This window comes from Callithrix jacchus, chromosome X, assembly GCF_049354715.1.
Source record: "Callithrix jacchus isolate 240 chromosome X, calJac240_pri, whole genome shotgun sequence".
NCBI lineage: Eukaryota > Metazoa > Chordata > Mammalia > Primates > Cebidae > Callithrix > Callithrix jacchus.
The window spans coordinates 132,393,737-132,408,793 of NC_133524.1; the positions used below are offsets into that span (position 1 = coordinate 132,393,737).

General features: G+C 41.9%; 2 protein-coding genes across 2 annotated transcripts in view; one reads left to right on the forward strand and one right to left on the reverse strand.

Annotated features, from left to right (window-relative positions):
• The window catches only part of LOC103791304 (uncharacterized), a 204,268-nt gene that overhangs the window by 53,936 nt on the left and 135,275 nt on the right, over window positions 1-15,057 (forward strand). The window lies entirely within an intron of this gene.
• Window positions 1-15,057, reverse strand: part of LOC128930695 (uncharacterized) — a 26,775-nt gene continuing 11,718 nt past the window's right edge. The window contains exons 12-36 of the mRNA XM_078364209.1: window positions 14,898-14,957; window positions 14,445-14,555; window positions 14,037-14,171; window positions 13,648-13,782; window positions 13,252-13,392; window positions 12,865-13,005; window positions 12,475-12,615; window positions 11,709-11,843; window positions 11,313-11,453; window positions 10,535-10,675; window positions 10,145-10,285; window positions 9,754-9,894; window positions 9,370-9,510; window positions 8,980-9,120; window positions 8,214-8,348; window positions 7,818-7,958; window positions 5,898-6,032; window positions 5,502-5,642; window positions 5,113-5,253; window positions 4,726-4,866; window positions 2,408-2,548; window positions 2,023-2,163; window positions 1,404-1,538; window positions 950-1,043; window positions 1-564 (exon numbers count right to left, since the gene is read on the reverse strand). Coding sequence (XP_078220335.1) covers window positions 513-564; window positions 950-1,043; window positions 1,404-1,538; window positions 2,023-2,163; window positions 2,408-2,548; window positions 4,726-4,866; window positions 5,113-5,253; window positions 5,502-5,642; window positions 5,898-6,032; window positions 7,818-7,958; window positions 8,214-8,348; window positions 8,980-9,120; window positions 9,370-9,510; window positions 9,754-9,894; window positions 10,145-10,285; window positions 10,535-10,675; window positions 11,313-11,453; window positions 11,709-11,843; window positions 12,475-12,615; window positions 12,865-13,005; window positions 13,252-13,392; window positions 13,648-13,782; window positions 14,037-14,171; window positions 14,445-14,555; window positions 14,898-14,957 — 3,242 coding nt within the window. The 3' untranslated portion in view covers window positions 1-512. The remainder of the gene's footprint in view (window positions 565-949; window positions 1,044-1,403; window positions 1,539-2,022; window positions 2,164-2,407; window positions 2,549-4,725; window positions 4,867-5,112; window positions 5,254-5,501; window positions 5,643-5,897; window positions 6,033-7,817; window positions 7,959-8,213; window positions 8,349-8,979; window positions 9,121-9,369; window positions 9,511-9,753; window positions 9,895-10,144; window positions 10,286-10,534; window positions 10,676-11,312; window positions 11,454-11,708; window positions 11,844-12,474; window positions 12,616-12,864; window positions 13,006-13,251; window positions 13,393-13,647; window positions 13,783-14,036; window positions 14,172-14,444; window positions 14,556-14,897; window positions 14,958-15,057) is intronic.

A 15,057-nucleotide genomic window follows, 5' to 3' on the forward strand; every position in this document is an offset into this window, starting at 1 on the left:
GTTTTCTGATTACACTTAATGGAAAAGTACAGCAACCCAATCCAGGCAGGTATCTAATGGTCCTTCAGACTGTTCAGTGATGAAGGTTTGAGTCATCCTGCCAGGTCAAGCACCATGACCAGATGACATACTATCTCAGGGCAAAGGGAATGAAAAATGGGTAGTGAACGAAGGCAGTTATAAATACCGGCTACAACTATGCAGAAACCATGACCGTAATACTAAATACATTGGTGATTTATCAACTCGTATCCCTCCTCAGGTGGAAGAATAAACCAACAAACAAACCACAAAAGTCTAGCTTTTACTAACAGAAATTTACTAAATTTCAAAAGCTCCATCTTTTCTTTTCTTAGCTTCAGGAAGGGAATTTTCTTCACTTCAAAATTAAAGGAAGCTTCAGCAATGACTTACTCCACTTTACAGCACATATCCTTGTTTCTCCTTGGTATTTGCATTAACACAATTATTTTTTCTCATGTGCTTAACTTTGCTGAGATGGCAGTGAGAATCTACTTTTTTAGCACCTTCTTGAGTTGCTGAATTAAGGCAAAATTTTTAAGCCTGAAATGAAAGAGGTATTCCATTAACCAGAGGATACCCACAGCATCAGTGATATGTAAGAGGTAGTAGTGGATACAAAACAGACTTTACAATGTACATGCAGATAGAAAATGCATGCTCATGGAAAAATACAAACTAGAAAGAGACCAAGTGAGTCACCTGAGGGCCCACACCCACTCCCAGATTATGATAAATATGGAAGACTCCATGGCATTGGAAAAAGGGGTTAGAATAAGAAAATATCAACCTAAATGCTTGGGGAAATAGCATGAACTATGACTGAGGGCCAGGGATTAGGAAGAACAAGGCATGATTTCTTCCTGCTCCTGTCCCAAACTGGGCACAAGTGCTTAAAACAATAGAAGAGTTTCCTTTTGGCACCCACCTTGCTGCTTCCTTAATGGTAAATTTAACAAGTTGTTTCTTGACTTCCATAGATCCTTGTACTTCATCAAGCAAAATGAAAATTCTTTCATAATCTGAAGGTATTAAAAAATTAGTATTTCTAAAATTATGAAAATGAAATATACTTCAATCTCATTGCATCCACTACCGCAGTATACATTTTTTATGGGCTACAATGTTACACAGTGTTTGTGTTTTGAATGCTTAAATCACATCAGTATATTACTAAGGAAACTATTGTGAACACTAACAAAGAAAAACACCTAAGCAGATGTATTTGAAATTTTCAGTGAAATTAAATAGAAGCCCTGCTAAATTACAGACAGATCCAATTTAGCCAAACGATGAGATCAAGGGGCAGCATAATTGTGTTCTAAATCATAGAATGGGAGACTTCTCATGCTTTCATTGATAGACATTCTTGCACTACTTACTTCGCCCACACCTTCGAACTTCTTTCATCAATTGATGTTTTATATCATCATTAACTTTCTTTGCCATAGCAGGAGATATTCGTGCTGTATTTGGCACAGTTTCCACCGGAGACCTTGCTGTGACTGGTGAATCACCTGCAGAGACACGGTAGTTTTGGGCTCCTACCACAAATTCGTTACTATCAGGTTTGTAAAGCAGCTTATCTTTGCTGAGACTAGTGCAGTTGTAAGACAAAGAATCTAATGTGTTGGGTTGCATACAATCTCCTGTCATATTTATAAGCTCTGGGGGAGCAGAATCTGACAGGAAGCCATCAGGTGGGGTCTGACCATTTTCTATCTCCTTCTGGATATCATGAATGACAGTAGCATCTGGAATCCAAATGGAAAAATTGAGCTGCGAGGTAAGTGCATTATGTCACTCCCACAGGTATATCCCTCGGAGGCTCGGTTTCGAGGAAGTTATGTCAGAAAGCAGGAGGATATACAAGGTGGCGATACCAGACCCCTCGGACTGAGCTCAAAAAAGACAATACAACAAAACCACCTGCTTCCCTGCTGGACACTATGCATGCATACAGAAACCAAGTAGGACAGTACAACCAATACACAAACATACACGGATCCCTGCTACTCCTGGATGAAGCACCAGCTCCTGACAGATTACTACACCCTGGTGGAACCGCTGATGAGGAGTTATCAGGTGCTTGTTGGCCATTATTCGTCTTCTTCTCATGGACATTGTGAGAGATGGTGGCATCTGGAAAAAAAATGAAGAGGCCGAGCTGTGAGGTTAAGTGCATAATGACAGCCCCACAGGTATATCCCGCTCATGCTCAGTTTCTAGAAAATTATCCCATAAAGCATGAGTATATACCAGGTGGCAACCAGAGAACCCTGAAATTGAGGCAAGAAAAGATAATACAAAAAACCACCTTCTTCCCTTGATGACACTATGCCCGCATATGGAAATCAAGTAGGACACAACTTATAAGGAAACATACACAGATCCCTGGTACTCATGGCTAGGATGCTAGCCCCTGTCATATTAGGAAGTCCTGATGGAAGAGTTGACAAGAAGTTTTGAGTTGCTGGTTGGCCGTTTTTTATCTTCTCTTCATGGACATTGTGAGTGATGGAAGCATCTGGAAATCAAGTGAGGAGGAAGAGGTGTGAGGTACGTGCATTATGTGAAGCCCCGGGTATATTCCACTGAGGCTAAGTTTCAAGGAAATTATGCCATAAAGCAGGATATGATGTGCCAGGTGACGATCTGAAAACCCTCAAACTAAGCTAACAAAAGATAATACAACAAAACCACCTTCTTCTCTTTATGACACTATGCATTCATACGGAAACCAAGTAGGAAGTACAACTAGTAAACAGATCCCTCGTAGTCTTGGCTATGATACCAGCTCCTGCCAAATTATTAAGCCCTGGTGTAACAGTGGGCAGGAAGTTATCAGGTGCTAGTTGGCTGTTTTTTATCTTCTTTTCACCGACATTGTGAGTGATGGTAGCATGTGGAAACCAAATGAAGAGGATGAGTTGTGAGAAAAATACATGATGTCAACCCTACGGGTATATTCCCGATGCTCAGTTTCTAGGAAATCATTGCATAAAGCAGGAGGACAGGCCAGGCAGTGTTCTGAAAACCCTAAATTCAGGTCACAAAAGATAATACAACAAAATTGCCTCCTCCCTTTCATGACACCATGCATGCATGTGGAAACCAAGGAGGACAATCCAACTTATAAGCTAACATATACAGATCATTGCTACTCATGGTTGGAATACCAGCTTTTGCCATGTTAATAAGCCCTGGTGGAACAGCTGACAAAATGTTATCAGGTGCTTGTTGGCCATTTTCCATCTTCTCTTCACGGACATTATGAGTGACAGTAGCAACTGGAAACCGAGAGAAGACGTCAAGCTGTGAGGTCAGTGCATTACATCAACCCTGCAGGTATATCCCTCTGATGCTCAGTTTTTAGAACATGAACTCATTAAGCAGAAGGATATACCAGGTGGCTATCTGAGACCTCCCAAAATGAGCTCACAAAAGATAATATAATAAAACGACCTTGTTTGATGTATGACCCTGCATGATTATGGAAACCAAGTAGGAAACCAAGCAGAAACAACCAGGAAACATACACTGAGCCCTGGTACTCATGGGTGGAGTACCAGCTCCTGATACATTAATAAGCCCTGGTGTAATGGATGACAAGAAGTTCTCAGGTGCTCTTTGACCATTGTTCATCTTCTCTCCATGGACATTGTGAGTGACTGCAGCATCTGGAAACCAAATGAAGAGGTTGAGCTGTAAGGTAAGTGTATTATGGTAACCCTACAGGTATATCCCACTGACGCTCAGTTTCTAGAAAAATATTTCATGCAGCAGGAGAGGATATGCTGGGTGGCGATATGAGAACACTCAAATTGAGCTCACGAAAGAAGGTACAACTGAACAACCTCCTTCCCTTGATGACACTATGCATACATATGAAAACCAAGTGAGACAATCCAACTTATAAACAAACATACACAGATCCTTGGTACTCATGGCTGGAATACCAGCTGCTGCCTTGTTAATACACCCTGGTGGAAAAGTTAACAAGATGTTACTGAATTGGAGTTGGGCATTTTCCATCCTCTCCTCACGGATGTTGAGGCGTGGTAGCATCTGGAAGCAAAATGACCAGGTCAAGCTGTGAAATAAATGCCTTATTTAAACACACAGGTATACTCTTATGATGCAGAGCTTCTAATAAATTATTGAATGGAGCAGGAGGACATGACGGCAGTGTTCTGAGACCCCTCAAATTGCACTTAAGGAAGAGAATACAACAAAACCACTTTCTCCCATTTATGACACTATGAGCAGATACGGAAATCAAATAGGAAAATCCAAATAATAAGAGAAGATACACAGTTGTATGGTACTCGTGGCCAGAAGAGCAGCTCCTGCCATACGAGTAAGCCCTGAAGGAACATTTGACTATATGTTATGCGGTTGCGGATTTGCCATTTTCCATCCTCTCCTCATGGACATTGAGATTGACTATAGCATCTGAAAACCAAATGAAGAGGTTGAGCTGTGAGGTACGTGCATTATTTCAACCCCACAGGTACATCCCTCTGATGTTGACTTTCTAGGAAATTATCAAATAGAGAAGGGGTGGATATGCCAAGTTGCCCTCTGATACCCTTCATATTGAGGCCAGGAAAGTATGTACAACAAAATTACCCTCTACCATCGAAGAAATTATGCCTGCTTAGGGAAAGCGAGTAGGACAGCACAACTAAGAAGCAGACATACACAGATCTCTGGTCCTCGTGGATGAAATTCCAGCTGCTGCCATATTACCAAGACCTGGTGGAGCAGTTGACAAGATGTTATCAGTTGCTGGTTGGCCATTAATTATCTTCTCTTTACAGACATTGTGAGTGACTGCAGCATCTGGAAACCAAAGAAGGTGGTTTTGCTGTGAGATAAGTGCATTATGTCAACTACATAGGTATACCACTCTGATGGGTAGTATCTAGGAAATTATCTCATACAGAAGAAAGATATACCAGCTAGTAATCTGAGAACCCTAAAATTGAGGCCAGGAAAGACAGGAAAACAACACTACATTCTTCCCTGCTTACACTATGCATGCATGTGGAAACCAAGTAGGACAGTGCACCGAGTGAACAAACTTACACTGATCCCTGGTACTCATGGATGAACCACCAGTTGCTCCCATATTAATAAGTGCTGGGGGAATAGATGAGAAGACATTATTGGGTTCCGCTTCAGCACTTTTAATCATCTCCCCATGGACGTTGTGACTGATGGTATAATCTGGAAAGACAATGAAGACGTTAAGTTTTGAGTTAAGCGCATTATGTCAGCCCACAGGTGTATCCCCCTGATGATCAGTTTCTAGGAAACTATTTCAAAAAGCCAGAGAGAATATGCCAGACGGGCATCTGAGAACACTCAAATGTGCTCACGAAATATAATACCACAAAATCACCTTCTCCCTTTCAGGACACTAGGCATGCCTATGAAAACCAAGTAGGATAGTCCAAATGAATAAGCAAACATACACTGATCCCTGGTGCTCATGGCTGGGAGACCAGCTGTTGCCAAATAAGGAGGTCCTTGGAGAACAGTTGACAAGACGATATTAGGTGTTGGTTGCTTGTTTTCCATGTTCTCTTTGTGGACATTTTGAGTGATGGTAGCATCTGAAAACCAAATGAAGAGGTTGAGCTGTGATGAAAGTGCATTATGTCAACCGCACAGGTATATCCCTCTGATCCTCAGTTTCTAGAAAACTATCAAAGAAATCAGGGTAGTACATGCCACGTGGCTATCTGATACCCCTCAAATTAATGCTAGGAAACTATATACAACAAAATTAACTTGTAGCATTCATCAAACTATGCCTCCTTAGGGAAATCAATTAGGACAGTACAACTAAGAAGCAGATATATACAGACCTCCGGTCCTCCTAGATGAAATTCCAGCTGCTGCCATATTACCAAGACCTGGTGGAGCAGCTGGCAACACGTTGTCAGGTGCTAGTTGGATGTTATTTATCTTTACTTCACGGATATTGTGAGTGACTGCAGCATCTGGAAACCAACAGAAATGGCTGGGCTGTGAGGTAAGTGCATCCTGTGAACGTCACAGGCATATCTCTCTGATGCTCAGTATCTAGGACATTATCTCATAAAGAAGAAGGACATACCAAGTAGCAGTCTGAGAAGCTTAGGATTGAGGCCACGAGGCAAAACTATCCAGGACATAGGAGTAGGCAAGGACTTTATGAACAAAACACCAAAAGCATGGGCAACAAAAGACAAAATAGACAAATGGGACCTAATGAAACTCCACAGCTTCTGCACGGCAAAAGAAACAGTCACTAGAGTGGATCGGCAACCAACAGAATGGGAAAAAATTTTTGCAGTCTACCCATCTGACAAAGGGCTGATATCCAGAATTTACAAAGAACTCAAACGGATTTACAGGAAAAAAACAAACAAGCCCATTCAAAAAGTGGGCAAAGGATATGAACAGACACTTTACGAAAGAAGACATATATGAGGCCAACAATCATATGAAAAAATGCTCATCGTCAGTGGTCATCAGAGAGATGCAAATCAAAACCACATTGAGATACCATCTCACGCCAGTTAGAATGGCGATCATTAAAAAATCTGGAGACAACAGATGCTGGAGAGGATGTGGAGAAAAAGGAACACTTTTACACTGTTGGTGGGAGTGTAAATTAGTTCAACCATTGTTGAAGACGGTGTGGCGATTCCTCAAGTTCTTAGAAATCGAAATTCCATTTGAACCAGCAATCCCATTACTGGGTATATATCCAAAAGACTATAAATCGTTCTACTCTAAGGACACATGTACACGAATGTTCATTGCAGCACTGTTTACAATAGCAAAGACCTGGAATCAACCAAAATGCCCATTGATAATAGACTGGATTGGAAAAATGTGGCACATATACACCATGGAATATTATGCAGCAAACAGAAATGATGAGTTTGTATCGTTTGTAGGTACATGGATGAATCTGGGGAACGTCATCCTCAGCAAACTGACACAAGAACAGAAAATGAAACACCGCATATTCTCACTCATAGGGGGGTGATGAAAAATGAGAACACATGGACACAGAAAGGGGAGTACTAAACACTGGGGTCTATTGGGAGGAAAAGGAGAGGGCCAGTGGGAGGGGGATGTGGGGAGGGATAGCCTGGGGAGAAATGCCAAATGTGGGTGAAGGGGAGAAGGAAAGAAAAGCACACTGCCATGTGTGTTCCTACTGCCATGTGTGTTCCTACGCAACTGTCTTCCATGCTCTGCTCATGTACCCCAAAACTTAAAAACCAATAAAAAATTTTTAAAAAAAAGAAAAGATAGTACAAAAAAACTACATTCTTCCCTCATGACACTATGCACGCATATGGAAACCTAGTAGAATTGTAAACCAATTGCACAAAGGTACACTGATCCCTGGTGCTCATGGATGACACAACAGCTGCTGTCATATTAATAAGTGCTGGGGAACTAGCTGGGAAGCTTTTATCGGGTACTGCTTGGGAATTTTTAATCTTCTCCTCATGGACATTGTGAGTGATGGTAGAATCTGGAAATGAAATCAGGAGGTTCAGTCTTGCGTGATGTGTACTATGTCAACTCTACAGGTATATCCTCCTGATACTCAGTTTCTAGAAAACGATTTCAAAAGGCTGAAGAGGATATGCCAGATGGCGATCTGAGAACACTCAAATGCAGCTCACTGAAGATAATACAATAAAATCACCTTCTCCCATTCAGGACACTAGGCATGCCTATGAAAACTAAGTAGGATAGTCCAAATGAATAAGCAAACATACACTGATCCCTGGTGCTCATCGCTGGGAGACCAGCTGTTGCCAAATAAGGAAGTCCTTGGAGAACAGTTGACAAGACGTTATTAAGTGTTGGTTGGTTATTTTCCATCTTCTCTTTGTGGACATTTTGAGTGACGGTAGCATCTGAAAACCAAACGATGAGGTTGAGCTGTGAGGTAAGTACATTATGTCAACCACAGAGGTATGTCCGTCTGATCCTCAGTTTCTAGGAAATTATCAAAGACAGCAGGGTTGCATATGCCATGTGGCTATCTGATACCCCTCAAATTGACGCTAGGAACGTGTGTATGACAAAATTAACCTGTAGCATACATCGATCTATGCATCCTTAGGGAAATCAAGTCGGACAGTACAACTAAGAAGCAGATCTACACAGACCTGTGGTTCTCGTGGATGACATTCCAGCCGCTGCCACATTACCAAGACCTGGTGGAGCAGCTGACAAGACGTTGTCAGGTGCTAGTTGGCTGTTATTTATCTTCGCTTCACGGACATTGTGAGTGACTGCACCATCTGAAAACCAACAGAAATGGCTGGGCTGTGAGGTAAGTGCATTATGTCAACCACAGCATACCCCTCTGATGCTCAGTATACAGAAAATTATCTCATAAAGAAGGACATACCAAGTAGCAGTCTGAGGACCTTAAGATTGAGGCAAGGAAAGATAGTACAATAAAACTACATTCTTCCCTCATGACACTATGCACGCATATGGAAACCTAGTAGGATAGTAAACCAATTGCACACAGGTACACTGATCCCTGTTGCTCATGGATGACACAACAGCTGCTGCCATATTAATAAGTGCTAGGCTACTAGCTGGGAAGATTTTATCGGGTACTGTTTGGGCATTTTTAATCTTCTTCTCACAGACATTGTGAGTGATCGTAGCATTTGGAAATGAAAAGAAGGGGTTCAGTGTTGAGGTATGTGCATTATGTTAACCCCACAGGTATATCCTCCTAATGCTCACTTTCTAGAAAACTGTTTCATAAAGCCAGAGAGGATATGCCAGATGGCAATCTGAGAACACTCAAATGCAGCTCACGAAAGACAATACAACAAAATCACCTTCTCCCATTCAGGACACTAAGCATGCCTATGAAAACCAAGTAGGATAGTCCAAATGAATAAGCAAACATACACTGATCCCTGGTGCTCATGGCTGGGAGACCAGCTGTTGGCAAATAAGGAAGTCCATGGAGAACAGATGACAAGACTTTATTAAGTGTTGGTTGGTTATTTTCCATCTTCTCTTTGCAGACATTTTGAGTGATGGTAGCATCTGAAAACCAAATGAAGAGGTTGAGCTGTAAGGTAAGTACATTATGTCAACCCCAGAGTTATATCCGTCTGATCCTCAGTTTCTAGGAAATTATCAAAGAAACCAGGGTAGGATATGCCACGTGGCTCTCTGATAACCCTCAAATTGATGCTAGGAAACTATATACAACAAGATTAACTTGTAGCATTCATCAAAGAATGCCTCCTTAGGGAATCCAAGTAGGACGGTCCCACTAAGAAGCAGACATACATAGATCTCTGGTCTTCGTGGATGAAATTCCAGCTGCTGCCATATTACCAAGCCCTGGTGGAGCAGTTGACAATATGCTATCAGGTGCTAGTTGGCCATTATTTATCTTTGCTTCATAGACGTTGTGAGTGATCGCAGCATCTGGAAACCAAATGAAGTGGTTGAGCTGTGTGTTTCATGCATTATGTCAACCGCACAGGCATACGCCTCTGATATTCAGTATCAAGGAAATTAACTCATAAAGAAGGACATACCAAGTAGCAGTCTGAGAACCGTAAAGTTGAGGCCAGTAAAGATAGTACAACAACACTGTATTCTTCCCTCATGACACTACACATGCATATAGAAATCAAGTAGGACAGTACGCCAAGTGAGCTAACTTACACTGATCCCTGGTACTCATGGATGAAACACCCGCTGCTGCCATATTAATATGTGCTGGTGGAATAGCTGAGAAAACCTTACTGGGTGCCATTTGCGCATTTTTAATCTTCTCCTCACAGACATTGTGAGTGATTGTAGAATCTGGAAATGAAATCAGGATGTTCAGTTTTGAGTTATGTGTACTATGTCAACTCTACAGGTATATCCTCCTGATACTCAGTTTCTAGAAAACTATTTCATAAAGCTGAAGAGGATACACCAGGTGGCGATCTGAGAACACTCAAATGCAGCTCACAGAATATAATACAACAAAACCACCTTCTCCCGTTCAGGACACTAGGCATGCCTATGAAAACCAAGTAGCATAGTCCAAATGAATAAGCAAACATACACTGATCCCTGGTGCTCATGGCCGGGAGACCAGCCGTTGCCAAATAAGGAAGTCCTTGGAGAACAGTTGATAAGACATTATTAGGTGTTGGTTGGTTATTTTCCATCTTATCTTTGAGGACATTTTGAGTGATGGTAGCATCTGAAAACCGAATGAAGAGGTTGAGCTGTAAGGTAAGTACATTATGTCAACCCCAGATTTATATTCCTCTCATATTCAGTTTCTAGGAAATTATCAAGGAAACCAGGTCAGGATATGCGACGTGGCTATCTCATACCCCACAAATTGATGCTAGGAAACTATATTCAAGAAAATTAATTTGCAGCCTTCATCAATCAATGCCTCCTTAGGGAAACCACGTAGGACAGTCCAACTAAGAAGCAGACATACATAGATCTCTGCTCCTCGTGGATGAAATTCCAGCAGCTGCCAAATTACCAAGCCCTGGTGGAGCAGTTGACAAGATGTTCTCAGGTGCTACTTGACCATTATTTATCTTCGCTTCACTGACGTTGTGAGTAACCGCAGCATCTGGAAACCAAATGAAGTGGTTGAGCTGTGCGTTATGTGCATTATGTCAACCGCACAGGCATACCGCTCTTATGCTCAGTATCGAGGAAATTATCTCATAAAGAAGAAGGACATACTAAGTAGCAGTCTGAGAACCGTAAATTTGAGGCCAATAAAGATAGTACAACAACACTGTATTCTTCCCTCATGACACTACGCATACATATAGAAATCAAGTAGGACAGTACGCCAAGTGAGCCAAATTACACTGATCCCTGGTACTCATGGACGAAACACCCACTGCTGCCATATTAATACGTGCTGGTGGAATAGCTGAGAAACCATTATTGGGTGCTGTTTGTGCATTTTTAATCTTCTCCTCACAAACATTGTGAGTGATGGTAGAATTTGGAAATGAAATCAGGAGGTTCAGTTTTGAGTTATGTGTACTACGTCAAATCTACAGGCATATCCTCCTGATACTCAGTTTCGAGAGAACTATTTCATAAAGCTGAAGAGGATATGCCAGATGGCGATCTGAGAACACTCAAATGCAGCTCACAGAAGATAATACAACAAAATCACCTTCTCCCATTCAGGACACTAGGCATGCCTATGAAAACCAAGTAGGATAGTCCAAATGAATAAGCAAACATACACTGATCCCTGGTGCTCATGGCTGGGAGACCAGCTGTTGCCAAATATGGAAGTCCTTGGAGAACAGTTGACAAGACGTTATTAGGTGTTGGTTGGTTATTTTCCATCTTTTCTTTGCGGACATTTTGAGTGATGGTAGCATCTGAAACCCAAATGAAGAGGTTGAGCTTTAAGGTAAGTACATTATGTCAACCCCAGATGTATATCCCTCTCATCCTCAGTTTCTCGGAAATTATCAAAGACAGGAGTTTTGGATATGCCCTGTGACTATCTGATACCCCTCAAATTGATGCTAGGAAGGTGTATACAACAAAATTAACTTGTAGCATTCATCGATCTATGTCTCCATAGGGAAATCAAGTAGGGTTGTAAGACAAAGCAGCAGACCGACACAGACCTGTGGTCCACGGGGATGAAATTCCAGCTGCTGCCATATTACCAAGACCTGGTGGAGCAGCTGACAAGACGTTGTCAGGTGCTAGTTGGCCGTTATTTATCTTGGCTTCACGGACATTGTGAGTGACTGCACCATCTGAAAACCAACAGAAATGGCTGGGCTGTGAGGTAAGTGCATTATGTCAACAACAGCATACCCCGCTGATGCTCAGTATCCAGGAAACTATCTCATAAAGAAGAAGGACATACCAAGTAGCACTCTGAGAACCTTAAGATTAAGGCCAGGAAAGATAGTACAACAAAACTACATTCTTCCCTCATGACACTATGCACGCATATGGAAACATAGTAGGATAGTAAACCAATTGCACAAAGGTACACTGATCCCTGGTGCTCATGGATGACACAACAGCTGCTGCCATATTAATAAGTGCTGGGGAACTAGCTGGGAAGGTTTTATCGGGTACTGCTTGGGCATTTTTAATCTTCTCACAGACATTGTGAGAGATCATACCATCTGGAAATTAAATGAAGGGGTTCAGTTCTGAGTTATGTGCATTATGTTAACCCCACAGGTATATCCTCCTGCTGCTCACTTTATAGAAAACTATTTCAGAAAGCCAGAGAGGATATGCCAGGTGGCGATCTGAGAACACTCAAATGCAGCTCACGAAAGACAATACAACAAAATCACCTTCTCCCATTCAGGACACTAGGCATGCCTATGAAAACCAGGCAGGATAGTCCAAATGAATAAGCAAACATACACTGATCCCTGGTGCTCATGGCTGGGAGACCAGCTGTTGCCAAATAAGGAAGTCCTTGAAGAACAGTTGACAAGATATTACTAGGTGTTGGTTGGTTATTTTCCATCTTCTCTTTGCAGACATTTTGAATGCTGGTAGCATCTGAAAACCAAATGAAGAGGCTGAGCTGTGATGGAAGTGCAGTGTGTCAACCCCAGATGTATATCCCTCTGATCCTCACTTTCTAGGAAATTATCAAAGAATCCATGGGTTGATATGCCACGTGGCTCTCTGATACCCCTCAAATTGATGCTAAGAAACGATATCCAACAAAATTAACTTGTAGCATTCATCAAACAATGCCTCCTTAGGGAAACCAAGTAGGACGGTACAACTAAGAAGCAGACATACACAGATCTCTGGTCCTCATAGATGAAAGTCCAGCTGCTGCCATATTACCAAGACCTGGTGGAGCAGTTGACAAGAGGTTATCAGGTGCTGATTGGCTGTTATTTATCTTCTCTTCAAGGATTTTGTGAGTGACTGCAGCATCTGGAAACCAAATGAAGTGGTTGAGCTGTGTGATTCATGCATTATGTCAACCGCACAGGCCTACCCCTCGGATGCTCAGTATCGAGGAAATTATCTCATAAAAAAGAAGGACATAGCAAGTAGCAGTCTGAGAACCGTAAATTTGAGGCCAGTAAAGATAGTACAACAACACTGTTTTCTTCCGTCATGACACTACGCATGCATATAGAAAACAAGTAGGACAGTACGCCAAGTGAGCAAACTTACACTGATCCCTGGTACTCATAGAAGAAACACCAGCTGCTGCCATATTAATACGTGCTGGTGGAATACCTGAGAAAACATCAGTGGGTGCCGTTTGGGCATTTTTAATCTTCTCCTCACGGACATTGTGAGTGGTGGTAGAATCTGGAAATGAAATCAGGAGGTTCAGTTTTGAGTTATGTGTACTATGTCAACTCTACAGGCATATCCTCTGATACTCAGTTTGTAGAAAACTATTTCATAAAGCTGAACAGGATATGCTAGATGGTGATCTGAGAACATTCAAATGCAGCTCATGAATGAGAATACAGCAAAATCACCTTCTCCCATTCAGGACAGTAGGCATGCCTATGAAAACGAAGTAGGATAGTATAAATGAATAAGCAAACATACACTGACCCCTGGAGCTCATGGCTGGGAGACCAGCTGTTGCCAAATAAGAATGTTCTGGTAGAACAGTTGACAAGACGTTATTAGGTGTTGGTTGCATATTTCTCATCTTCTCTTTGTGGACATTTTGAGTGATGGTAGCACCTGAAAACCAAATGAAGAGGTTGAGCTGTGAGGTAAATACATTATTCAACCCCAGAGGTAAATCACTCTGATCCTCACTTTCTAGGAAATTGTCAAAGAATCTTGGGGTGAATATGCCAAGTGGACATCTGATATCCCTCAAATTGAGGCTAGGAAAGTACATACAACAGAATTAACTTGTAGCATTCATCAGACTATGCCTCCTTAGGGAAACCAAGTAGGACAGTACAACTAAGAAGCAGACATACACAGACCTCTGGTCCTCGTGGATGAAATTCCAGCTGCCGCCATATTACCAAGACCTGGTGGAGTAGCTGACAAGATGTTGTGAGGTGCTAGTTGGCCGTTATTTACCTTTGCTTCAGGGATATTGTGAGTGACTGCAGCATCTGGAAACGGAATGAAGTGGTTGAGCTGTGAGGTAAGTGCTTATGTCACTGCCACATGTATGTCCTTCTGACAATGAGATTTAAGAAATTGTTCCATCACACAAGAGGCTGTATCAGGTGGCGATCTGAGACCCTTCAAGTTTAGGTCGGAAAAGATAATACAACCAAAGCACCTTTTTCCCTGCATGATACTCCATGTTTATGGAAACCAAGTAGCACAACGTAGTTAGTAAACAAACATGCAGAAATCCCTGGTACTCGGCAGTTGAATACCTGCTTCTGTGAAATTCCTAAGCCCTGCTGTAATAGTTGACAAGAATTCATGAGGTGTTGTTTTGTCACTTTTCATCTTTTCTTCACAGACACTTTGAGCAATGGTAAAACCTGCAAACCACATGAAGAGTTTCAGCTGTGAGCTAAGTGCATTATATCAGCCCTATATAGACCCCAGAGAGGTCTATCTCTCTGACGCTCAGTTTTCAGGAAATTATCTAATAAAGCAGGGGAGGATATGCCAGTTGGCCCTGTGAGAACCCTCCAATTGATCCCACCAAAGTATATGCTATAAAACCACCTTCTACCTTTCATGAAATATGCAATCATATGGAAACCAGTGATGACACTACAACTAATTAAGAGACATACACAGATCCCTGGTACTCATGCATGGAAGAGCAGCTGCTACCATAAGACCAAGCAGTGGTGGAACAGGTGACATGAGATTACCAGTTTGGGATGGGCCATTTTCCATCTTCTCTTCATGTACATTGTGAGAGATGGTATCATCTGGAAACCAAAGGAAGATTTTGAGCTTGAAGTAAGTGAATTACGTCAATGCCACCGGTATATCCCACTGATGATCAGTTTCTGGGAAATTATCCCAAAA